The sequence below is a fragment of the Lactuca saligna genome, chromosome 1, assembly GCF_052625555.1.
Source record: "Lactuca saligna cultivar CGN05327 chromosome 1, ASM5262555v1, whole genome shotgun sequence".
Taxonomy (NCBI): domain Eukaryota; kingdom Viridiplantae; phylum Streptophyta; class Magnoliopsida; order Asterales; family Asteraceae; genus Lactuca; species Lactuca saligna.
Genome location: NC_136417.1, coordinates 44,650,739 through 44,678,358, shown reverse-complemented (window position 1 = coordinate 44,678,358; position 27,620 = coordinate 44,650,739). Strand labels below are relative to the sequence as shown.

Below are 27,620 nucleotides of genomic sequence, written 5' to 3'. Positions count from 1 at the left end.
CCTTTTGCAATCCACTTAGGCCAACTCCTTTCAAATATTGAAAGGCTTGCTGTGTTTGTATTCATATCATTTTATGCTGTTTATTTTTTTTTATTTTTTTTTTATATGTTTAAATTTCAGTTATTGTTATTATTATTTTTTTGGAACGAAAGAAAATTAAAAAAAAAAAAAAGCTAGCTAGCAGCTGGCCAAAACAAAACGAGAACAATTAGTTTATGAGCACAGATTTTGAAGCCATCCGGTTATAGTTTTCCTTACTTTACGGTTCCTACTACAAACCAATTAAAAGAAAACAAGCCAATATAATCAAACATCAACTCTCTTGTATTTCATGATCCCAAAAGCTAATGCATTTCGTTAAGTTCAAAGAACCCAAATTAAAGTAGCACAAGCCATCTCAATAATCAATCTTCGAGCATTTACAACAACTTGACTATCAATCCACTCGAAAACATCTTCAATAGAGTTAAAGGATGGATCTATCCATCTTGCAAATTTAAGCCATAATTGACAAGCTATTGAACACTTCAAAAATAAGTGAACACCATCTTCTATCACCTCCCTACAACATGAACATAAAATAGAAGACAACTCTGGATGATGAAGGTTATTTCTCGTCGAAAAACAATAAGGATAAGTCTTCATAACAAAATATTAATTTTTATAGGAAGAGAAATATTCCACCTGGTAGCACCATCACCCATAGGAAGCAACAGGAGGTCTAAACAAGATCTGTCAGACTTGACAACAAACATGTCCTCCGCCCCAAAAACCTATTTCCACGAGTCCAATCGATCCATAATTTGAACCGAATCCAACATCTCCGGTAATTGCTGAAGATAGGATTCCAACACTCCTCCACTTATCGATATCCACCATGGAATCTCCTAAGTATTACCCACCCAATAATAACTAATAATTGCTTCAACATTGATTGCCACAACAAACAACCTTGCAAATCGAGCCTTTTAAATAACACCCCAACCCACACATCCAACCAAAATCTTAATACACAAACCATTAGCTACTTGTCTTCTCATAGAATCAAACAAAATCTTACCATTATTATGAAAATTCCAAACTAAATTAACCACCCTCATCTAGATCCCCAACTTCGACCTATAAGAAGACAACGAAAAACCACCATCACTCCCATGACAACTTTTGATCAAACTAACCCAAATGAGACTACCACCGTTTAGGAATCACCATCTCCACTTGTAAATTATAGCCTCATTGAAAGCTTTCAAACTATCAATCGCCAACCCACCATACTCTTTCTCGTTTAAAATAACCTCCCATTTCACATACTCTTTCTCGTTTAAAATAACTTCTCGTTTCATTGAAAGCTTTCAAACTATCAACTTTTTATCTTGATCTTCTGCACCCCAAAAAAATCTAGCCCGAATTCTTTCCAACTTCCGACAAACAGTAATTGACATCTTAAAAAGAGATAAATAATAATTTCTCAGACTCCCTAAAATGGACTTAACCAGTATAAGTCTTCCACCAATAGATAACATTCTAGACTTCCAAACAGAAAGTATTTTTTGAAACCTATCCAAAAGTGTATCCTAAGCCGCCATCCTATGTGTTTTATCCCCAACAAGCAACCCAAGATACATAAAAGGAAATGAATCTGGAGCATAACCTGTACAATTAGCTACTTGCTGACACGCATTTGTAGACATTCCAATCCCATAGATCTTTGACTTATCATGATTGATCTGTAGGCTGGAAGTAATGAAAAAAACCCGAAGGATACAATTAAGACCACACACATTTTCAACATCCCAGTCGTCCATAAAAAGAGCATCATCAACATAAAATAAATGCCACAACTGTAAATTTTGACGAACAATATTTACACATTTGAACATACCATTCTGAATAGCATCCCCCAAAACACATGCACGTATGCAACCCTTCCACAACAATAATAAATAAAAAACGAGATAAAGAGACACCTTGCCGTAGACCTCTATACATCTGAAATTCACCCGTAAGGTTACTATTGAGTAGGATCGATGATCTAGCAAATCTCAAACACCCGGGTATCCAATCCCGCTATCTAACCCCGAACCTTATAGCATTAAGAATAAAATATAAATACTCCCACAACACTGAATTGTATTCCTTTTCAAAATGAACTTTAAAAAGCATCGTCTTTTTCTTTTTAGCCGTCGCCCACATAACTACCTTGTTAATAATCAAAGCACCATCCAAAATTCGCCTTCCTTTAATAAACGCCGACTGCACAGGATGCACAATCTCTCCTACCACCTTAGCCAACTGATTAGCTAACAGTTTAGCAATTATTTTATATTGCAACCCAATTAAGCTGATAAGCCTATAGTCTTTAATCTCGATAGGATTATCAACCCAATTACAAATGTATTAAATTAAAAGAAATACAATTATTTGAACAAAATCGATAAAATATGTAAAACATACATCATTTTTTGTTTAATAACATATTGAATTGCATTTCATACAATTATTTGAACACTGCTGATGTGGCATGATAACGTATCAGAAGCGAAAAAATGGCGCAAAAGTCACTATGTTTTAATTTTTTTTTGCGATTTTGACACTAAGTTTTCAATCTTTTGCAATTTTGACACTATTTTTTTTAATTTTCTCCGATTTGCAACATAAATAAAATAAACATATGTAATTTCCATTACCATTAATGAAAATCTTCATTTGTATATAGTTTTTGTTTATCCTATATTTGTAAATACGATTTGAACTATAGAACCTTAATTTGTCACGGTATATACCCACTGGGTTTCACTTATTCCTACATGCAGTACTTTTACCGACCTTTTATCCTTCCTCCCTCATTTCTATGACCTTGCCTCGTGTATGTAAATAATTTGTTTTCATAACTTAAAACCATGCCTGCCATTTTTTCATAAAAACATTCGTAATGCATGTTTCTTTAATCAAAACTAACTCATATATGCCTTTGATTTAATCTTAAAACATAAAAAAAGAACCATGAATCAAATTAAAAGAAATAAAGAGACAATTAACGACCAACCTACTCTTTGTTGGCAACATATATCACATAAAGAGGACAATGTTAACACCCAAACCAATATTAACAATGACACATCTTTTCCTCTCGACCATTACTTCAATCACAACTCTTGTTATCAAACTCCTACGTATCACATTTACTTTCATCACGTTTATAAAGTCCCAAAAATCACGATAAAATTTTTTATTTTTGAAACCAATCCAAAACCATAAGTGTTTGCAAATTGTAGTTTCCAAAAGTCATTAACATGAATCAGAGTATTCCAAAATCATAATCCCATAAAATCTAAGATGAAGTGCACGATCAAGCCTTCGCCTTGTCCCGATCATCTAAAGTACCTGAAACATAAAACTGAAACTGTAAGCACGAAGTTTAGCGAGTTCCTCCAAAGTACCACCACACAAACATATAAAATATACAATCATGCATGCTAGGTCCAATCAGTCATTAGACTAGAATAACCTCGGGTCCACAACCTCCCAGTTGGATTACCCCTGGCCCACAACCTTTCAGTTGAATTGCCCTGGCCACAACCTCCCGGTTGGATTTCCATACATACTACATACTGGTTCCACAACCTCCCAGTTGGATTAGCCATAAACCACAAATTCCCAGTTGGATTGCCTTACATATAATGGGTCCACAACTTCACGGTTGGATTGCCCTGGCCCACAACCTCCCGGTTGGATTTCCCCGAGTTTGTTGATTGACAGCACAAAGCAGTACAGTCTCAACCCAATCACATTATGTCCACATATGCATCAGATAAACATATAACCAGTCAGTAGACAAACATGTAGATCTACAGATCACTACCGCATAACAACATCCTATATACCATGATACAAATCTAACAGATCACTACATCATAACAACATCATATATACCGGGATATAGATCTAACAGATCACTACAATATATCTACATCATATATACCAGGATACAAAACCAAGTGAGCCGACATTGGTGCCTTTGACCCACAATACAGTGAGGAAAATTCACCTGAATCAAATAATTCTGAAACAATGCGATACGATCCCTTTTTAGCACTGGTTGCGCCTGCGAATCCGCTAATCACCTAAACCAAGAAAAGTCTTAATCATATTGTGAATTTGAGAATGCAATTAATACAAGCAATATACATACTGATCTTTATAAGACCCTTTAAAATCTACTAGCAAAAGTGATTCCTCATAACCATTTTTATGAATTAGAGCGAATCTTTATCACATAGATTTCAAGGTGCATACATGCCCATCCATGTGCATCTATCATTTGCAACGTACAATCATAAGATAACATTTAGGACAAAAAAATTTCAAATTCAGTTTTCCTTCATGGACTAAACTACTTAATTCTAAATTTCTTTTCCTCTGGTAGCCCAGGGGCCTACTAATGCTTCCATGTTGCTAGCAGGTCACCCATATTGATCAATGTACTTTCACCGACCAACTTGATTTTTGATTTTGAAGTTAAATGAAAACATAAAACTCATAAGCATTTCCAACTCAACTAGAAGGTTCACAGAAATAAGAATGTGTTAATTAAACACCTCAAGTCACATGCTAGTGATAACTGAAAGGTTTATTCTCGGTTGACTTTTGAAACTAACAAGATCAATACGACTCCCACTGAATTCTTGACATATGAGTTTTCTCTTAAGGAACATTCCTTGACGAGTTAAACAAAATATTCAAAAGTTTGTGTGGATTCCTGACAAGAAAACACTTCATAGAATAGGTCTCAATTTATCTTTTGTTTCTCGATTAACGAAAAACATCACAACTCTAATTCTATATGTGCTAGAGTAAGAAAAACATTTTTATTCCACATATTTCGAGGTGTTTTCAACCTTCTTAGTTTGAAAAGAGTTTCGAGATACGATTTGTAGTTACTGGAGTATGACTCTAAAACTTGATTGGAACAAAGTATGACTCATCTATGATTGAACCATTTCCAAAAATGTTCGATTCCTCTTCTTAGTCATACAATTGCACTAACATGTTCATTGAGGAGTCAATTATGATATAAAATCATGTGACACCCCCAAATTCACGGCTAGAAAAGACCAATTTGTTTATGTTTTATTTGGAAATCAGAGTATATTTTTAACGAAATATATTGCAGAATTTGTTCCCAAAAAATATGATAAATAATTTATCAAAACATTTCCGAATAAATGTATTATATAAAAAACGTCGGATTGTCATTGTTAATACATATAAAAAACATAAACATAAACAACATATGCCTTATAATATCTATTTATTCTGTTGGATTAGGTATCTAAGCCCATAACTATAATTGGTATGTACTTAACCTGATAGTAGCATGATCCTTTTGGCTTGCCGTCACCATAGCAATTTGATAGGATGAATTATAAAGAAAGAGGTTACTTGTGATTTGTTAATATATTATAAGAATAATATATTAATTAAGAAATCATATTATTTAATTAGTATTAATCAACAATTAATTTCGAATTAATTTGGTGATCAAAAGAGACTGATTAAATTAAGGGGAATGGTATTGCAATTATCTAATAGTTGCAAGTTGGGCTTGTGGCTCCTTGTGGAAGGGGTGGATGATTCTATGTGTAGCCCACATAGATTTCGTCCATATGATGGCTTCTGGAAGGATCTATTGGGCTACTTAAGGCTTAAGCAGTCACATTAGGGTTTTACCTGAAACCCTAGCAGCTCAACTATATAAGGAACCACTTGGATCATTAAAATCGGCCACTTGATCCTTAGAGAAAACCATAGCCGATTTTGAGCCTCACAACCTATCTCTCATATTCTTCCAATTGCTACTTGGTGTTTGGGACTCACTAGAGGTGCAACAATTGAGGTACTAAGCTCTTGAAAGTCAAGATGTACAAGCTACAATGAAAATGTATTCTTCTAAATATGTTTTATGTTACAAATCTCGAAAATTTTATGCTAGTTAGGGTTGTATGTACACCATATGAATGTTGTAGTGCTCAAAACCCTTCAGTGGTATCGGAGCTTAGGGTGTTTTTCTGTTATATTTGATACCATGGTTAATTGTTCAAGGCTGAAAGCAGTCAAAATCTAGACTCTGCCAGATGAACTCGACAAGTTGAGCCAACTTGACGAGTCCTAAGCCTGACTCGACGAGTTGACTCATCTGACTGCAGACTTTTTAGAATTTAAGCCTAAATTAGATTTGGATAACTACCATAAACTGTTTTGACTGATAAAATTTGAATTTTATATTATGGTAATCAATATCATTATCTAATTGAAGGATAAGTGTCAAATTTTAAGATAATTACAAGATTATGTGATAAATTAGTTATTTGTAAAATTTGATTTGAATTATCTTACCAAATTAGTTGCATTAGGTCAAATTGTGATAAGGATTAAAATTATAGGATTATTTTAATTATTTTAAATTTGATGTAGAAGATTTTGAAAAGTTTTAAAATTTGCCCTCAAGTTTTGGAATTTAAAATTTGATTAAAAAGTTTAATTTAGAAATATTAAATTCTAAAACCCTAGTGTTTTAAAAGTTTAAAATACAACCCTTATACTTATATAATATTAAAAGCTTAATACTTATATATATATATATATATATATATATATATATATATATATATATATATATATATATATATATATATATATATATAAGATGAGTCAGTCTTACCGTTAGTAGGTCTCATTCACGATGCCGATCTATAAATGGGGTATAAGGAAACTGCCTATAAAATGACGGTTGAATGTGTAACGACGTGAAAATTTTAAAACATTTTTTTTCGTTTTTCAAACAACATAAAATATCATTTAATATTCTCAAATCTCATATTCAACTAATGTCATCAAAATAAAACATATCCCAAGATCACCAAATACAATCCTCTGTCAGTGTGTACGGATCATGTCGGCACCTTTCCGCGATCCTCGCTAGTACCTGAAACACATAACACATAACACTGTAAGCATAAATGCTTAGTGAGTTCCCCAAAATACCACATACAACACATATTAGCCACTCGAGGCTATAACTCTGTTTGACCCTCTGGTCAATCTGTCTCATTGGGACCCTCCAGTCCCATACCTCTGTGGACCCTCTGGTCGTAACTCTGTAAACTCTAAATCATACATAGCACAAATCACATAGCAATCACATCATATAAATGACATACAAGATACTCTGTCACATAACTCTAATTACCAATCTAGGTAAAGTATAGTGAGAAGACTCACCTCGGGAAATCTCAGAAAGTCTCGCACTCGAAATACTGATCTAGCCTTCGCCTTATCACATAATGTATTTTATCTCTAATTAACCACGATTCTCAAAAGCTAGACCATACCCTTTCTATAGTATCTCAGAAGGGGAAAAAGACCATTTTACCCCTTCAATGGTCCAATTGTCCAAATGTTGACCAACCCCTAAAAGTCAACAAAAGTCAACAGAGGGCAGCACACACCACGTACCAGCTCTTGTACGCGGGGCGTACTCCAGCGATCCAGAATCGGGGTCTCAAACCCTTACGCAGCGCGTACTGAGATTTACGAACAGCGTAAGTCTCAGTTTCCTACTCTTATGGATTTTTGGTCTTAAACGGTTAAGACATATGCTCAAACTCCAGATCTGACTATTCTAAGGTCACTTAATCCATAAAGTCGGAACCTTTAAGCCTTTGCATAACTATAAAGATCACCAATCACTCTAAACACCTTTCCTCTTTCCTCATTAAGCCAATACCTCATGCATGGCTTAATATTTACGTCCAAGATTGGGTTTTTATGAACCTTCAACACATATTACACTGGAATAGGGCAGATCTAAGCTTATGGAGACCCTTTGCTTATAAAGTCTCCACCTTAGAACCAAAAACCCTAAAAATGGATCCATAAAGCATAAATCACGAATGACAAGGAAAGCTTTGGGCTTTTTACCTCTGAATGAAGCTCTAACCTTTGTAGAAATCGGATCTAAGCTTGTCCTCCAACTTCTAGCTCCTTCAATAGACTCCTCTTCTCCTTCATCACCTTAAAATGGCACTTTCAAGCTTAAGAACACATACACAAGCTTATACGGGTTTCTGCTCTCTAAGGGTTTCACTCACTGGTATATGGTGGCTGGGGTAAGGGCCTTATCATTCCTTTTATAGTCCTCAAGTCTCATTTAAGGTTTTGCATCTGAGTCAGTTACGCCCAACGTACCTCATGAAGTCTGCGTCCATAATAAGCGCATGAGTACGCACACAATATTGTCCGCTTTGGGCCACTCGGCACGAGGACTTCCCAGGGGGTCACCCATCCTGGTACTACTCCTACCCGACCACGCTTAACTGCAGAGTTCTTATGGGATCTGCTGCCCTCACGGCTTTAAAACGCGTTGTGATAGGGAAGGTATCCACACCCCTTATAAGGAATGCTTAGTTACCATTCTTGGTGTTTCTGAGGTTCTAGATGCATAAAGTTCCCTGCTTTAGGGTTTGGAATCCCTCATGCTTGAGTTGGTGTCCTTTTGGTGAAAGTATAATGCTTTATCTTGAAGATTGGTTCTTTTAGGGCATGCAATGTCACCAAGTCAGTGACTTTATGGCTATAGACACTTGTGTGGACTCAGATCTATGGTTTGGACTTTTTGACTAAATAATTAAGAGATTAATGTCGAAATTGGCTAAATGAATGAGTACGCTGGGCGTACAAGTCGGTACACGTAGTGTACAATCCAAATTGCATGTATGCTTAACGTACAACTGAGTACACCCCACGTACTCAGTCAGGAGGGTTTTTGTAACATCCCGACTCCCAGGTATGATCTTTATTTAATTTTAATGATTTTAATTGAGCAACTCGACGAGTTGGAGGCCCCAACTCTTCGAGTATAGAAGGATTTGGCCACATGGGTTTTACGATCAACTCAATGAGTTGGAGAGACCAACTCGACGAGTTGGCGCTGTGAGAGAAAACCCTAATTTTTTGGGTTGTGTCCTATTTAAAGGACCTTAAGCCATCATTTCCACCTCCCATGTCACCTTACTTCCCTTTGTGAAACCCTAATCGTCTAGAGTGATTCAAGAGAGAAAGAAGAGCTAACTTTAGGCATTCTAGTGTACTCTTTAAAGAGAATAGGAGAGTATCAAGGCTTGGAACAAGAAATAGCTATTAGAGCCAGTGTTTGTTCATCCATTAGCTTCTGTTGGAAGGTAAAAGTCACCACCTTGTTCATTATTTTGATTAGATCTCGTTTTTAGGAAGTTTTCGGGCTTTTTCAACCTTTCCTTGAGACTTTGAGTATTTTGAGCTTGCCAAGAGATTAAGAATTCAGATCTAGACCTTATGAGGTCCCTAAAGCCAAAAGGTCCAAACTTTGTCAAGTTAGAGGAGAACTTTTATGCTTAAGACCCTAAATGGAACTTGTTTTGGCATGTCAAGCCCTAAGTGCCATGCATGGACGTAAAGCTTGCAATTTTACGTGGTATCTCAGCCTTAAGGGATTCGACGAGTTGATGAGCCAAACCGACGAGTCGGTCAGGGTTTACCCCGATGGTCTGGACGTGTTACAGACTCGACGAGTTGATGAGACAACTCGGCGAGTTGGGTTGAGATTTCCCGACTTATCTGAGAACAGGAGGAACTCGACGAGTCACCTAGATGAACTCGACGAATTTAGTCAACAAGGACTATTGACTTGAGTATTGACTTATGTTGACTTTTAGGGTTGGTCAATTGTGGACTTAGGAGATCATAAAGGGGTAAAATGGTCTTTTTCACCCCTTTGAGAATTAGTGGAGAAATTAGCTTAACAATCTCGAAATATTCTCTACCAAATGGCTTATTAGAGATAATTATATTATGTAGGCGGAGTCTAGTCTGTTCTTGTGGTACTAGAGCTACTTACTTACATACGAGGTGAGTCTTCTCACTATACTTACCATGAGTGGTAATTCAGTGTGACTGGAGGGTCTATGCTATTATTAGGTATTGTAATATCCTAAATTATGTCTTTGTGATTTATGTTGTGTATTATGCTAAGCTTTATTGAGTTCGGACGGGAGGGTCCAAACCGAGTTGTGGGACCGGAGGGTCTCCACTGAGACACATTGATCGGAGGGTCTTTATTGAGTTATAGCCATGAGAGGCCAATGAAATGTATGTGATATTTTTGGGAACTCACTAAGCTTTGTGTTTACCGTGTTATGTGATATGTGTTTCAGGTACTTCTCACGATCGAGGGAAGGCGTCGGCTTGATTGTACACATGAGATGGAGTCATGTTTTGAGGATCCTGGATTTTATTTAAAAAATTTATGAATTTGTGTTTTTGGATAATTTAACACTTTGGGGTTTTTGTGAATTATTTTTATGAGATTTATGTGATTTAAAAATAAAAAATTTGTTTGAAAATTTACGGTGTTACAGTTTTTGCTTTTGGGCTTTGTGGTTGGGTTTCCTTTTTGGGCCTTGGTTGGTTATTTGATTTTTAGGCCTTTTAGGTTGTGAGTTTTGGACTTAGTCTTGTACCAAGCTAGGTTATGGGCAAAATGGTATTTTTACCCCGAGTATGGATTTATGGTTATGGATTGGAACCCAATTGTTAATTGGGTGTTATTTTGATATTGACTGTTCGGGGAATCTGTCAGCTAGTAGCCAGGGATCGTCTTTATGATTCGGCAGAGTGAAGTGAGTTTCCTCACTGGGTTTACCGGGTCGAAGGCACCAATGCCGACCCATGGATTTTATGTTAAAATGCTAGATGTCTGCGTAACTCTTGCATGCGTTATGAGATGGTATGCTTACCTGGCAATGCCCGATGCCAGGCGAGACCTAATGAGTATATTGTATGCTAGTTATTAGTATCTGTTTTTATGCTTACCGGTCAAAGCCTAATGCCAGGCGGGGCTTGATGATGGTATGGTATGCTATAGTCTTTTTGATTATTGCATGTGTTAGTAAGGGTATATGTTATATGGTTATATGATTATTTGTGTATCGGGCGGGGCGTGGTGATTGACAGATCTGTAATCCGAGCGGTGCTCGATGCTGGGCTAGCCTCGAGGCCAAGCAGGGCTTTATGCCGGGCGAGGCCCGTGGTCGAGTGGGACTCAAGATCGGGCGAGGCCCAATGGAGGGCGGGGGTCCAGTATGTGATTTACGTATGTATGGTATGAGGTATCTTAGGGAACTCACTAAGCTTCGTGCTTACGGTTTCCGGTTTTGTTTCAGGGACTTCGGTTTTTAAATGGAAAGGCTTGAGATGATTGCAGAGCATACACCAGATGTTTCCACATTCTGTGAATTAATTTGATTTAATGATGCTTTTGCTAAGTCTTGATTACCTTGGTTTTATGGAGATGATATGTATTAACAATTTATTAATCTATATCATTATTTTTGGAACATTACATAATACTTCGTAATAATTGCACAAATCCGTTGAATTCTCTAATGCAAATATATCGGTCATAAATGGTATATAAACAAGATTTATGATTTGTTTTTAACCATGAACTTTGGTTGTATTCTTTTATAATGTTTTGGGGGTCAAAATAACATATAAAATATATAAAAGCTATTAATTTTTTCTTTTTGTTTTTGTGTTGCTTGCACTAAACCAAAGCACCAGTGTCCATCTAAAGAATGATCATGTGTCCATACAAAAGGTAGAATCGCCCTTGCATATTTGCATGATCATTAATTACAAACCAACTCCTTGACATAAAGTGATGCTTAAGCGATTGTAACTCATTTTTTCAAACACGTTGGTGTTACCAAATGTTTATCTAGTTGCTTGATTACTTGCTTAACTATTAATAAGTACATTGGCTGTGACCAAGAATTTTGTTATTTGTTTGGGAAAGCTTCAAATCCGTAATTGTGCTTAATTAAAGCACCTCCCCTGGTGTCATCTCATTTCCATCATGGCATCACCTTGTGTTCCACTGCTAGCCAGGATTCTAGTAAGTTAAGTATTCATTTTCTAATTTATTTACGTTTGTTATCTACTAGTCAATTTGATTGGTATTCATTTTTTTGTTTCTGGAAGTTTATTACGTTGTTATTTTTGGAGATTATTACTAGCAAGGTTAATGGATCTTATTCGTTTGACTTTCATAACAACAAAACTTTTACACATTCATTGAAAGCAAAAACTAATTAACCCGCATTAATTTGTTTTCGTTATGGATGGGGGATGATTATTCCTCTTGGCTGGTGTCGAAAAGAAAAATATTTATTCTCTTAGACTACCAAAAAGATGAGGTCCTTTTAAACCAAAGACAGAATTTTGTAGGGCTTGAAGTGTCATTATCCCTAAAACCAAAGGGACCAAATTGTAATGTTGTGAAATTTAGACTAGTATTGGCGCCCTTGCTCATATGCTCCAAACAGTTTCTTCGTCTCACTCATAGAAGAAAATGTTGTTCGCACCATGGTTTCGATTCATCACGCAGAAGCGAATTCCATCCACTATGATCCATCACAGAAACTACAGTGATCAGACAAAATTGCAGGTTTGATTTCATTTTTAATCACCTATTTGATTTGGTATCTAGATGTGAATTTTTTTTGTTAATTTACACAGAATTGTGAAGCACGCAAAGCTTAACCGTCCGAATGCGAGTCATTGTCGGATATTAGCTTATTGATTTCTCTAGTATAATGATTGTATGTTGATTGATATTTACAGGAAGATCTGAGAAAGGTTCTCAATGAGGAGGAGGTAAATTGTATGTTATTTTATGTGATCTAAAGTTTTCCAGAAAAAATAAACTTAGTTTATAGCAATTGAACTCATTCAAAATGTTGTGTTTGCTGAAATTTCCGAGTGCGAGTCATTGTCGGATATGTCACTAATTTAGCTTATTGATTTCTCTAGTATAATGATTGCATGTTGATTGATATTTACAGGAACGTTTGATCAAGGTTCGCAAGGAGGAGCAGGTAAACTGTATGTTATTTGATGTGATCTAAAGTTTCCAGAAATAATAAACCTAGTTTATAGCAATTCAACTCATGCAAAATGTTGTTTTTGCTGAAAATCGATAGTTACAGGAACAGCCAAGCGTGCTTCGTCAGTTGGCTGAGGTATACTGTATGTTATTTTAAGTTTGATCTAACGTCTCTCCTCATTAATGTGTTTATATACAGATTACAATATTAAGATAACAACTACAGAGATTACAAATTAGGGATACGATATATACTCATTCAAAATTGAACGATATCACTTTATCTCCTTATCATAATGTTTTTCTTTTTGCTGAAAATCGATGATATTTACAGGGATTGGCATGGAATCGTCAGCTGGATGAGGTAAATTGTATGCTATTTTATTCTGCATTTAAACTCAATTGAAGTTGTAGTAACTAAATATGCCCAAATCATTACCAATTTCACTATGCATCTTCGTAATGAACCCATTGACAAGCCACCTTTGTCCATTTTGCCCCTTTCAATCTGCATGAAGATTATTTAGAAAGTATGACGATTGGAGTAAAATAATGAACAATAATCAACTTGTACTGTTTTTTTTATCGATTTCATTAGCTTTATGTTTCACTACATCTTTTTGTCTACAATACCAATTTGTTCAATCTTTCCACGTGACTCTTCATCTCAATATACTGCTTCAACCGGGCGACAATTACATTTTCATTGTTAAGTCAAACTTTGGTTACATTACTTGCAAATGTCTTGTTCATCTACAGGGGCAGAAGAAAACTCAGGGATCTATTCATTGTTAAGTAAAAATCTTTATGAACCTCTAATGCAATCAATAAAATAGAAATTTTTTGCATTATTATGAGTTATGATGGAGATAATGCAAGAACCGAATAAGGAAAATTCCCCTTAATTGGTGTAAGAAAAATCAAGTAAACACAAAAAGTCAAATATTAATATTTAATACCACGTATGCATTCATCTATTTGGGAAACATATTGCTTTGCTTGTTTATATACTCCTGTTGGGTTGGGGCTTTACACCCTGTTAAATATAAGCCTTGTTATCTGATGACTTAAGAAAGGTACATCATACTTATGGTGATTGATACCTAGCTTTTTCATGCTCCAAAGTTGTATTCATTAAATTTAGTTATTTTGCAGGTTGCTCGTGAGTATTCCTATGAAAACATGAAGACGATCCATGGAGGTATGAACACTGTATCAAATTTTAAAATTTTTTTATCAAGTTTTTCAACAAAATGTTGACATTGATAATGCTTGCAGGGATTGCAATGACAATTAAAAAAGCATGTTTGTTCCCATATAGCGGTATATACATTTATTTACCTATGTCCAAAATTATAAACGTAGTTTTATTTATTTAACTTACCCTTGTATAATTGCAGATCCCGAGGTGACATTCTATAATGGACCAACTTTTTCCATGCAGTTTCGAAAAAGTATGTCTAATTTATATTCACTAAATTTTAGATTAGAATTATAAATCAACTTGATATATATATATATATATATATATATATATTTATATATATATATATATATATATATATATATATATATATATATATATATATATATATATATATATATATATATATATATATATATATATATATATATATATATGTGTGTGTGTGTGTAGCAATGGCAACAGGGATAAAGAGTGGCATCCTGCATCCAAACCACCCAATCCTCGAGTATCTGCTGGATTATGAGAAAAGGGGACCTCAGGACAAGCGTAAAGGAGAAAGCAAACTGGTGAAGAATTTCAAAGGAAGTAAGTTATTTAAAATCTTATCTATATTGTTCTAATGTTTTGGTGAATTCGTTGGATAAATAATAATGTAATTTTCTTGCATAGATATGACAGTTATAATTGCAAACCGCATCAGGCCAGTGGCACCTGTTAAAAAGGATTGGTAAGTAACCACTTCTCTCAACTATATTAATTTGACTATCTGTGAGAGTAGTACGTGGGTTAATTTGAAAATAAATAAATATAAAGGTTAAAATATTTAAGAATTTTGAATTTTGAAGAAAATAAGAAAAATAATGAATTATTATAATTAAAATGTTTTTTATCTTTTAAATTAAAAATAATAATTTAAATAAATAAACAAAAGAAACTAATCAACTTAATTTGAAAATTTTGATATTAAAATATAAGTTAATTAATGAAATTTATTTATTACTACATTTATTGCAATTATTATATCAAAGTATTATGTGAAATTAATAAAATAGAAAACTCATAAAATAACATGTGAAAAAAATAATAATTCAAAATAACCATAAAATGACATTTGACAAATTGAATGAGAGTGTAACATATAAAAAAAAAAAAAAAAAAAAAAAAAAAAAAAAAAAAAATCCTTGAATATATATTTTTTTTAAATATGTGACTTGTCTACAGGTTTAAGAGGTTCACGGCATTTGGAGAGGTCCCATTCCTCTAGGGTGGGTTCACACTTTACACAGTGTTCTGGTTTAAACTTTTTTTTTTATTTTTTATTTTTTTTATCATAAATACGTTGCTATATTGTGATAATTGGGGAATTTTTACTCGGTAATTGGTATGAGGGTATGCCGTACCACACAAAATAGCTATCAAGTTTGCAAAATGGATTCTTAGAAATATATTTGATATTACGAAATTAATTCATTAGTGGCCCGCACCATATTATTACATCTACCATGTCAAAAGAATTTTGCAAAGACCATTTGGCAAATAAGTAGTATGTCGTAATATATAGTTTTGTACTATGACACTTTAACCACGCTTCTTCAAGTTATGACGAACCAAAACTCCAAAAAGTATAATCAGGAAATGCTAAATCAGTTTCTCTATGAGAAAGGACATAAGTAATACGTGAATGTCCTGAACCTTGTTAGATACACCACGAACACCTGAACATGTTTTAAATATATAAATTAGACACAACTTCATAAATGATTTCTATGATTTCACAAAATCTGAAGTTTCATCACTAACTTCAAAAAACCTTATCGATGATCAATGTTATTTCAAAACTTTTGATGTTTAATCCTTATAGTTCACTCCGTCACTATATATCTTTTAAATGAAAAGCATTTTCATCATTTCATTATTTTAGCGACCATTTATTTATTTTAATTTGTTTTTTAAAAAAAATAAAATTTAATATGCAAGCTCTCTCTCTCTCTCTCTCTCTCTCTCTCTCTCTTGCACTCCTAAGGGAAAACACACAAACACAAGCAAATAATTCTCTTCAATCTATCCATCCCCGATCAACCAACCACGAACAATATTTATTAATCACATAATTCCATGGTTTTTTTTTGAAGATTTTATCAAAAGTCATAAACGGTTAACATAAACCCATATCACAAAATCCCAGAATTTCAAAACCCCCTCAAGAATTTCTCTTTATTGTTCTTGTATGTGTGGAATTTTATCTTTGAACCAATGAAAAGAGATTAGATGCTATCAAACCCTCACTGGTGTCAACTGAAGAAGAAAACACACCAAATAAATCCACTTCAATTCTCTCTTTCGACCAAAGAATGCACTGTGTTGATCTAATGTCCAAAACCTCTTCAATCGATCTAAAGAACCCACAAAACTCTAAAACAGTGAAATGGATGTGATGCTTGTTGATCGAGATGGGTAAAAATGAGGCATTACTGCTCCCTTGAATCTGATAAACGCATAATTTTGAAACATTAGAGTCCTTCCTAGCGTAATATACTTCGGTCACTCTCTCAAACTCATGGAAGGTGTTTCTGATCAGTTCGTGTCTACTGGTGTATCCATGGAAATTCGATACGAAGAAGGTGGATATCGGCTCATTTGTTGGGCGGTTGGGCCCCACACCGGTGTTTTATCTAGTCATTTGTACCACCGTGATCCATTATATCAAGTTGAATACTATAGATTTTGGTATATATGTTAAGGGGTGTATTGACGTGAAAGATCAAATCTTATCATTATTGTAAAAAAAGAAACCATCTCCGTATTAATTATTCATAAAACTTATTAAATGGGTTTGAGGGTAAAATAGTCTATCAATTAACTATTCAGTGGAAGAAGTAAAATAATCCTTGGAAAAATCAGCGCCTTTTTTTTTTGTAAAAACAAGGAAAGGAAAGCATCAAGTCTCTACTTCCTTCATCTATCAATGGACTATGCCTCTTTTTCCTTTTAATTTGTCTAAATGAATCCCTATTTTAATAAATAAATAGTGTTAATTGTGGTGCACCCACCACTACATTTCACGTACCAAAGAAAAAAACACAAAAAGATTCTAAAAGGACAAGGGACCACTATCACCCAAGAGGATGTTGCTGACATTGAGCAGGGGAAAAGTGTGAATTTAGAGAAATACTGACATTCCGTTATAAGGATGGGTAGGGAGCCTGGTGATGGCGTGGAAGAATATTAGAAGTTTCTACTTCTCTGGGAGTCCGTAGTAGCTCGAATTGATATTTCTATTTCATTCTTTTTCCTATCAATTTCTTGTGTAATTTCTGTTTTCGTTCATTAATCCCAGAAGAAGTGTGAATCCATCAGTTGTGGTTTTAATTTATCTTGAGTGAATCTGAGTTCATAACAAATTGGTATCAGAGTAACCAACCACCTGGGATTATGGCTAGAGAAAAGGGAGGTGGGAAAGAGGCTGGAGGAGCTCAACTCAAGAGGGTTGAATCGCTGGAGTCAGAATTAGGTGTGTTGTATGATCGCTTAGAGACCCAAGGTAATCAGATACAATATCAGGCGGACTCCATAGCTTCCATCCAGCTGAAGATGGACCAAAATCAGCTTAAGATGGACCAGAAGTTGGAAGAGGTTTTGAGAGCTGTAACTAAAGAGAAGAAGTCAGGAGAAGGGGAGAAGGAGTCCGAACCTGTTTCTTCCATTTTGGCGACACCAAAAGAATCCACTGGGGGATATCGCAACGACGTCGTAGGTGGGTCGGGAGGTAGTAGCGATGGGGGCAACGCCCGAACCAATAACGGTGAACCAACAGGAGGGACCAATTGGCGATTTCGGAAACTCGATATGCCCCTCTTCGACGGGGAAAACCCTGATGGATGGATATTACGTGCATAACGCTATTTCAATTTCTATAGATTATTAGAAGCTGATAAAATGGAGGCAGCGGTGGTGGCTCATGAAGGAGACGCCCTTCTCTGGTACCAGTGGGAACACACTCGCCGGCCGGTGACACGGTGGGATGAGATGAAATTTCTCCTATTACGACAGTTTCGTCCGGTTACTGCAGGTACGTTACACCAGCAGTGGTTAGCCCTAATTCAATCTGGGTCGGTTTTAGAATACCAACGAGCCTTTATTGAACTACTTGCCCCATTAAACAACATACCTGATGACATCACTTTGGGCCACTTCATCAACGGGCTGCAGGAGGAAATTAGGTCTGAGGTCCAGTTATTGAGCCCCATATCAGTGGAACACGCTATGACGTTGGCCATCAAAGTCGAACGCAAGCTTAATTCCCAACTCCATCGGAAATCCTCTCTCTCCACTGTAACTCCTCGGACTAACACATCAGGTACTCTTTCTGGAACACCCCTGATAACCCCGCCGTGTGTTATACGTGTTCAGCAAGGGCAAACAGGAGTTCCGGCTGTGGAAGAACAACTGTTGGAAAGAGACGCCACGTTGGATGATCTTAAGGGCCACTTGCTTCAGGCTCAACAAAAAATGAAGACAGATGCTAATAAGGGTAGAAAAGATGTGTCATATGAAGAAGGAGAGTGGGTCTATCTAAAATTGCAACCGTATAGACAAAGTTCAGTGACAAATAGACCTTTCCAGAAGTTGGCGACTCGATTTTATGGACCATTCATGATTATCAAAAAAATTGTTGCGATTGCTTATCACTTACAGCTACCAGAGGCTGCTAGGATTCATCCGGTCTTTCATGTTTCACAACTCAAGAAAGCAATAGGCAATCAGTCAACATACCTGGAATTGCCAACCCACCTAATGGAAGACATGCGCCTTGACTGGGAACCAGAAGCATTGTTAGGGGTTCGTACCAAGCAAGAAGACACATGTCGAAGAACAGAAGTGTTAATCAAATGGGAGGGGGTTCCTGATTTTGATTCCACCTGGGAAGATTTCACAACTATTCAAGGCACCTTTCCAGACTTTGACCTTGAGGACAAGGTCTTGCTTTGGGGGCAGGGTAATGTGGTGCACCCACCACTACATTTCACGTACCAAAGAAAAAAACACAAAAAGATTCTAAAAGGACAAGGGACCACTATCACCCAGGAGGATGTTGCTGACATGGAGTAGGGGCAAAGTGGGAATTTAGAGAAATACTGACATTCTGTTATAAGGATGGGTAGGGAGCCTGGTGATGGCATGGAAGAATATTATAAGTTTCTACTTCTCTGGGAGTCCGTAGCAGCTCGAATTGCTATTTCTATTTCATTCCTTTTCTTATCAATTTCTTGTGTAATCTCTGTTTTCATTCATTAATCCCAGAAGAAGTGTGAATCCATCAGTTGTGGTGTTAATTTATCTTGAGTGAATCTGAGTTCATAACATTAATCTCATTTTGACAAGTGTCACTCTAATACAACTCCTCATTAATATTATGTTATGTATCATGTAGATATGTATTACGCAACTCATTTCAAAATTCAAATTTATATTTTCTAATTATATGTTAAATTTGAAGTTATAATAACTTTAAAAATTTTATATATCTATTAATTAATAATTTATTTAAAATAATTGATTAACAATTATAAATTTTTATTATAAAAGTTTAATTAATTTTATAACCTGTGAACTAGTAGTATATAATACATAAATACAATTGTAATTGTAAATTAACCAATCACAAGATAAATATACAAAATACGAATACCATTTTAATCATAAACGAATAAAAAGTATTTCTGTTCCTTTCGACGACACTGTTACAACCGCTTTTTTTGGACAAATTACCAACTACAACCCATTATAATACATTAAGATTGTATTAGATTGCAGCTACAAAACTGTTTGCAAACTAAGCTACAAACACAAATATTGATAAAAGAATTAACCAATAAAAAACAAGAAAATACAAAAACATATATAAATGTAAAAACAAACTATAAAATAAATTTAGAGATTCAATAATTTAACAAATGTAGAATTGAAAAATTATAAGGCAATACACCATTTTACTTTAACTAGATTATGACACGCGTTAACGGGGTGAACATAAATTAAATACATATTACATTAATAGGTCTCATTGTCTTAGCTTGAATTTTAATAAAAAATGTTAGTTATATTCATTTTTATAGTTTTTGGACCAAACTTATTAAATAAAATTATTTAATATTTATATTAGAGCAATTTGTTTTTTTTAATACAGTAATTTTTAACATGAATGATCCTTGTGATCTTTGTTTTATCACGACAAGATGTGACTTCTTAATTAAAACATATTGCATAGTAGCTTTATGAATTAACTTTGTTCGGTGTACCAACCCCCATGAATTTCATATGATTCTTTTCATATTGGCCCTGTAAAATTAAAAGCAACAATAAGTTGTTATATGTACCAGCAATGTTAAATTTTGCAAAGAAATTCGATAAACATTAAAGTTAAAGAGCATTGTGATAACTATAAACATCAAATTCAAATATTTTAATTTGGTCAAGATGGAATAAGCAATTTGATCTAAGGATGAAAAATGTATAAGTGAAACACAATCAAAAGTATTTATTTCTTTAGATGATGAAATAAAGTTTCTCTTTTAGACATAAAATTCAATCTTCCATATTGTAAATGTAATGTCTTAGTCTTCACCTCTCTTTAGCATCATTGTAATGAGTTTTATTATTTGAATCTATAAAATTATAGGATATCATTAATATCTAAAAATAATAATATTTTAATGGTAAATATTTACTAATAAATTTATGAATAATTTCACAAGGATTTATTAATAATTGTTTCAGAACGGTTACAAAATTAATAAAAGTTTACAATTTCATAAAAAAAATTGTAGTTTTCTAATATTTATATTGAAGTTGTAATGAATAACATTGTAACAATGTTGACAAATTCACATTCAAACAAAATAATATAGTCAAATATTATTAAATTTCTAAATTTATCTGAGTTTAAACCAAAAAAGCAAATAGATGAATAATTCAACATTTCATAAAACCCAAAATGTATTCAAATGATCAAAATTATAACCAAAAAATGAATAGTATGAAACAAAGTCATCGAATATCAAACCCCAAAACCAAATGGTATGTAAACAAAATATGAGATTTATAGTATTCAAATCATTCAACTACTCAAAAAAAATCATGAAAATCATATATTATTTTTCTTGCTTTGGAATTAACAGTTTTGACTTGCTTTCTCTAGAAGTATGATATGTCATTGATGTTGATGGTCGTTTCTTTGAGGACATTGTTATCAGATTATCAATGTCGTAAACATCTCCCAGCATGCATTTTAATTGTTCATGTCCGTACACTTTTTTAAAGGATGTCCATTTAGTTAGTGGACTTGTTGCAGTGCATTTATCAAGATTCAAAGCGGGTGTGATGTTATCACCAGTAAACGAAACAACATCCTAAATGTGGAAAATAAATTCATATGTCAATCTAGAAGTTAATAATAATTTAAAGTATTTAACATATTAGTTTTAATTATATTATATTTAAAACCTTCTAATATAACGTGTCTTGAAATCTGAATTCTACTAATAAAACGTTAAATAAATCAGATTATGGTGTCTATATTTTTAGTACATAGAAATATGTTAGTTGATCAACCGAAATATAAAAAAAAAATGAAATTTAATAAGTGCAGTGTTTGTAGCATTCTTCGTAAAAGAATGTTTCATGTTAAATTTTTTTCCAATTCAATAATGATTGTATTATCAACAGTAAAGTTTGAGATTGCATAACTATCAACTTTGTTCTTCAAATTATAATGTAAAACTTGAATTTTGAACACCAACTTTTTATCCAAAAGTACATTCAAAGAAGATGGATAAATCTCCATATTACCCCCTTAAAAATTAAAAAAAAATGGTTATAAAAATCAATAGACAAAAAGTAAAAAATTAGTATTATATAAATGAAGTTAATATCGATAACCTCGTTAAACTTTTGAAGCAACTCTTGTGTGGTTTTTTCTAGAAGTTTCTTTGCATCGTGATCAAATATTGTAAGTAACACCACATCGATAAAGTCTTGTACTCGAATGATGATTTTGAAACTAAAATCATTAATATAAATAAATTCAGTAAAATAAAATTAGAAAATTTAACTGAAGAGTATAATAATATGTATAAAAAAATTCTTAAAAACCTTAAAACAACATATATGTGTTTGTTCATGCAAGTTGAAGTGTAATAATAAAAAACTTATTTATCTTGCTTTTGATCCGTTCCACGAGTTTTGTCATCATGCATTAAAATGACTTTTATAGCTTTCTCTTAACAAACGTAGGCCAACACACACACACACATATGTATATATATATATATATATATATATATATGTGTGTGTGTGTGTGTGTGTGTGTCACTACAAGAAAAATGATCTTTAGAGACAACAAATGTTGTCTATAAAAGCATTAATGTTGTCGCTAAAAACCAACAGCGAGGATCGTTGTCGCTAATGGTTTCCTCGCAATAGCTCCGTCGCTAAAAGTATCTTCTGCGATAATATCAGCGTCGTCGCTGATATTAATTACTATTAGCGACAAACATTTCTTATTGTATTATCCGATTTATTGTTAAATTGGATAAAGATGTTGATTTAGTGTGTTATGTAGTTTGGAACTATGGATTCTGTCTTAATTTGATGTTTATTAATATTAATGAATTTTTTATAAATTAATAGAATTTCATTACAGTTTATGTATTATAGAAAAAACTAATTGTCTATGAAAGTAAATATATGTATTTTTTAAATTATTAATCTTTTAGAAACAACTTTTAATCTCTAAAACTAATTAAATAAAAAAAGTATTATTTTCTTTTAGAGACAACATCATGAAGTTTAATAGACAAACTAACTATACTTTATTCATGTCTTCATTATCATAAACCCCATAACATCATCGACATATTGTTGTTCTTTTTTGATGTTTTCATTCGAATTGAGACACCAGCATGGTATTTTTTTTCTTTCTATTTTGTGTATCGGGTTGTCTATCTAAAGCTTCATTTTGTGGCCCGTATAACCTCTTCTTAGCTGCAAAAAGCAAAAAAACTATCATGGTTTAACATGTAGATAGGATGGCTTTAGTCAACTAGAATGTCTTAGAGCTGATTTGTAAGTAACCAATGGAACAGTCAAAGAGTATGATAAAAGTAGGTGAAATTGTTTTAATCAAGGTATCTCCTTACACACTTGAAGATGGTAAAACGCATGCCTGATTGATTGTCTGTAATGGTGATGTTTCACAAAGTTAATTGTTAATATAACAAACTACCAACTTAAAGATCTAGGTTTTAAATAAGACATTAGCACATGAATTGAGATTGAAGCCCTGTCCTACATAAGATGAGAAACACACTTAAGATCTGGGTTATATACAACTTTCACATAATAAATATAAGAGTAAATTACATGAATGGTCCCTATGGTTTAGGGTAATTTGCATGTTTGGTCCCTAACTTATTTTTTTAACTCGAAAGGTCCCTATTGTTTGTTTTTGTTACACGCTTGGTCCCTGTCTTACCTAAAACGACTATTTTGCCCCTGATTTTTTAATTTATTTAAATAAACACACTCTCAACCCTACTCTCCTCACCTTACCCTACCTATCCCATCATTTTTTCATATTCAAATAATAGTCTTTTTAGGTAAGACAGGGACTAAGCCCGTAACAAAAACAAATAGAAGGGACCAAACGCGTAACAAAAACAAACAGTAGGGACTTTCCGAGTTAAAAAAGTAAATTATGGACCAAACGTGCAAATTACCACAAACCATAGGGACCATTCGTGTAATTTACCCTAAATATAATCAACATGATATTAATTAAATTATGATTTGTTTATAATCTTAGGCTATCCGGAGTGGATACCTTTTCACGCGTGAAAAGCTGAGGTGGAGGGGCCAAGGACGCGTGAACACCGCCCCCAGCCCCGGTGGTTTGGATGTGGCGTCTTTGTGAAGACGCAAGAAGACAACCAATCAGCATGTTTCTTTCTCTTTATCTCTCTCTTCCTTTTGCCTCATCACCACCAACCCACTGGTGAACACCATTTCCACAACCTGATGGGTTGGTTGTGAAATGCTTAAAATCTTACGTGGCTTTCTTTTCACTCGTGACGATACCACACAGCCTTAAAGAGTATAACAACTTTCAAAAGGGAATAACATATACAATTTTCTACCTTGTTTAGTCTATCATAGCAAGCATTATTATACACAACTCAGATGCAAATTGTTCTCCAACCCTCTCAAATGATGCCCAAATAGCATATCCCTCCAAAAATTGAAATAATATGGGTTCAATTTCATAAATATAGACCAAATATTCAGTGAAACATATATCAAAAAATAACTTTGCTAGCCAGGAAACAATATTTGCTAAGTAATCCATTTAATTGAAGACATCGGAGGTGGTGGCCGGTGGGGCACCGAATGTGAGAGACGTCCATAAATATGCCTCCTATTTAGAAACAAAAAAAGGGGGGGGGGGGGGGTAGCGACTGTGAGTGTCGCCGACGAGAAACAGAGACACACCGACAAGCAATAGAATGAAAGTAGGGAGGAGATCGGCGAGAAACAAAAAGACAACCTTAAGATCGTGAGGAGTGAAGTAGACGGCTGAAGAACGAGGGGATGGAAAAAGTAATCTAGGGTTTGTCGATAATTTATGTTACTGAGGAAAAAAATTGATTTACTAAAATCTTGAAAAAAAAAACGTGGTCAATGAAAAATATTTCCCGCTTATCTGACACAGATAAATTTTCATCGCAAAAGAATAAATTTAAAAATTTTGTTTTTCAGTGACAACAAATGGTCGCTGAATGTTCAAGGAAAAAAGAGCAGTTCCCAAAAACTTTCGCGCTTATCTATCTGCGAGGGCTTATCGTCGCAGAAAAAAAACAATTTTCAAAAATTTCAAAATAGTTATTAGCGATGACTTTTCGACTCTAAAGGTATGCTTTTTGAGACGACTTATGTGGTCTCTAAAAGCTTCGTCTCTAAAATACTGTTTTGTTGTAGTGTGTATAGGAAAATAGAAAAAACATGGAAACCATAGAAACCGGTTGACCCGGCGGTTGAACCAGAAACCTGTCACCATACCGGTTCGACTAAAAAACTGGTTTTTAAAACATTGATTGTTGATGACTTTGTTGGTCATTAGATGTGGTTTATAGTTGTTTAGGCAACCTTCAAAACAAAGATTAACAATGAATGATGCCATGATGTCATAAGCCTTTGGAAAAACAAGGTGCTAAGAGAAGAAAAAATTAAGATTAGGCATGTTGAAACAAAGCTATGTACTAATAAAACATTAGATACCAACCTTCTATTTAACTATAAATAATAAGTAGTCCATGCAATGCACATAAGAAAGAAGATAGAGAATCCATAAAGGAGGTTTCTGGTTCAAGTCTTCCTTGCACATTTTAATTAGGAAACAAATACCCAGCAAAACATATAGTTATAGGAGCGATTAAACTGCTAACATAGGAATGGACGCATATAAGTAAACAATATGCATGGTATATGGCCATCCACTTAATTAAAAAGGTTCTATTTAACATGTATGCTTGAATAACATGCAGAGAGGAAGGGAAACGCCGCATCCTTGGAAGCCACGAGCAAGCACATGATAACTGGTGGAATCTGGTCTATACCCGTTGCGCATCATTTCCTGAAACATGTATAATGCATTCCAAGGTTCCCCTCGTAGACAATACCCATCAATCAAAGTCCTATAATGCATTTCCCAAAGCTTCATTTTCCTACCTTTCGTCCATTCTTCTACCAACTCCATCGCATCTTCCATTCTTCCTAGTTTACATGCAGCATCAATCGCAGAATCAAACGTGACTCCATCAATGAAAACCTTTGATGATTTTTGCATAAATTCCTTGAAAAAAGATAGAGCTTCATCAAGACTTCCCACACCACACAAGTATTGCATCATGCACCTCATAAGCACATAATCGGCTTCAATACCTACTCTTGATTTCATTTCATCACAGAGATCAAATGCCTTAGCAGTCTCCCCTTTCTTTAAATACTCTAGAATTAATGCACCATAACAATCTTCATCAGGGACAACTTCTCTAATCTTCATGTCATTAAGTAACACATCTTCTGCATCTTGTATCTTCCCCTCTCTTACAAAACCACGAATGACACAAGTATATGCAAAAACATCAACCGGCTCATTCAAGTCCCTGAAAGCCTTTACCGTCTGAAAGGCTAAATCAGTTTTCCATTTCCAGCAAAGCTCGCGGATATACGTGCCGATAATGAAAGCATTAGGTTTGACTCCAGCCTCTCTCATTTGTGCAAATATATTCCAAGCTTTTTCCAAACGACCCATACTAAAACGTCCTTTAATCAGAATCTCATATGTATACACATTCGGAATCAACCCTTTCCTCTTCAGTTCTCTGTAAACCGACTCTACCATATGCTCTTTCTCCCACTCGATCAACTCTTTTAATACAAAATTACATGTTAGTGTTGACACCATAAGTCCAGCCCTACTTCTCATCTCCGACAAGGTGTGCATCGCCTCCTCAAACCTTCCAACACTTGCATACACCTTAACCAACACATCCACAGCTTTTATCAATTTTTCCTCTATCAACGCTTCTAAAAGATCGGAGATTTCAAAAGCAACACGTTCCCTGTTTATATTCTGATCAATGACATACATAAACAAATGATTTAACCTTACACCCATACCCGAATGACAAAGTAATCGAATGATTGCCATGTAACTTTCAACATCATGTTTAAAACCAAACACTTTCAATTCACGGGCAAATAACAACGCACTGTTCCTTTCTCTCTTCGACTGGTCTAGGGTTGCAGTTACCTTAAACTTACCGAGTTTTTCATACGGATGACATAACACATTGGTATCCGAGGATGAGCCTGACAAGTCGGAGCATGTTGTATAGGCAAGCAATCTAACAGATTTCCAACGGATATTAATCCTGGAACTTTTTACCAAATTACAGCAATAACCCAACCGGGTAAAAGGAGGCCACATGGTGTTTAATTTAGGTTTTTCTTTGAAAGGAAAATGGAAAACTTATTTTGAATATGATCGTTCTCAAGGAGTTTGGATCTAGGAAACAGAACAACACTGGTAGCCTTTGCAGGGACTAGGTGGGAGTGAAAGAGATCAGAATCAAGAACACAGCCGATGGGGCTGATCGCGGCGGAAGTTTCCAAGATTTGATTTAATTTCCATATGAGTAATGCGATAACTATGGAAAGGATAAGTATTCAATAATTATATTATATAATATAATTAATAACTATTTATGATATAAATAATGCTATAATTATGGTAAAGATAACCATTCTATATACGATAAATGAATTGAATTGAATCCACATACGTACATAAGCCGAAAATTTAATTGAATCCAT

The 27,620-nt window shown here is 34.4% G+C and overlaps 1 protein-coding gene and 1 long non-coding RNA gene across 2 annotated transcripts; one reads left to right on the top strand and one right to left on the bottom strand.

The window, feature by feature from the left end:
* Window positions 1–13,314: 13,314 nt before the first annotated feature.
* On the top strand, window positions 13,315–14,296 carry LOC145001907 (uncharacterized). The gene is made up of 3 exons (XR_013661750.1): window positions 13,315–13,346; window positions 14,138–14,183; window positions 14,261–14,296. It is a non-coding gene; the product is annotated as an uncharacterized LOC145001907 (long non-coding RNA).
* Window positions 14,297–25,758: 11,462 nt separating this feature from the next.
* LOC145005555 (putative pentatricopeptide repeat-containing protein At1g13800) lies at window positions 25,759–27,234 on the bottom strand. Its single transcript, XM_078964643.1, has one exon. The coding sequence runs from the start codon at window positions 27,232–27,234 to the stop codon at window positions 25,759–25,761; it is 1,476 nt and encodes a 491-aa protein (XP_078820769.1).
* Window positions 27,235–27,620: the final 386 nt, after the last annotated feature.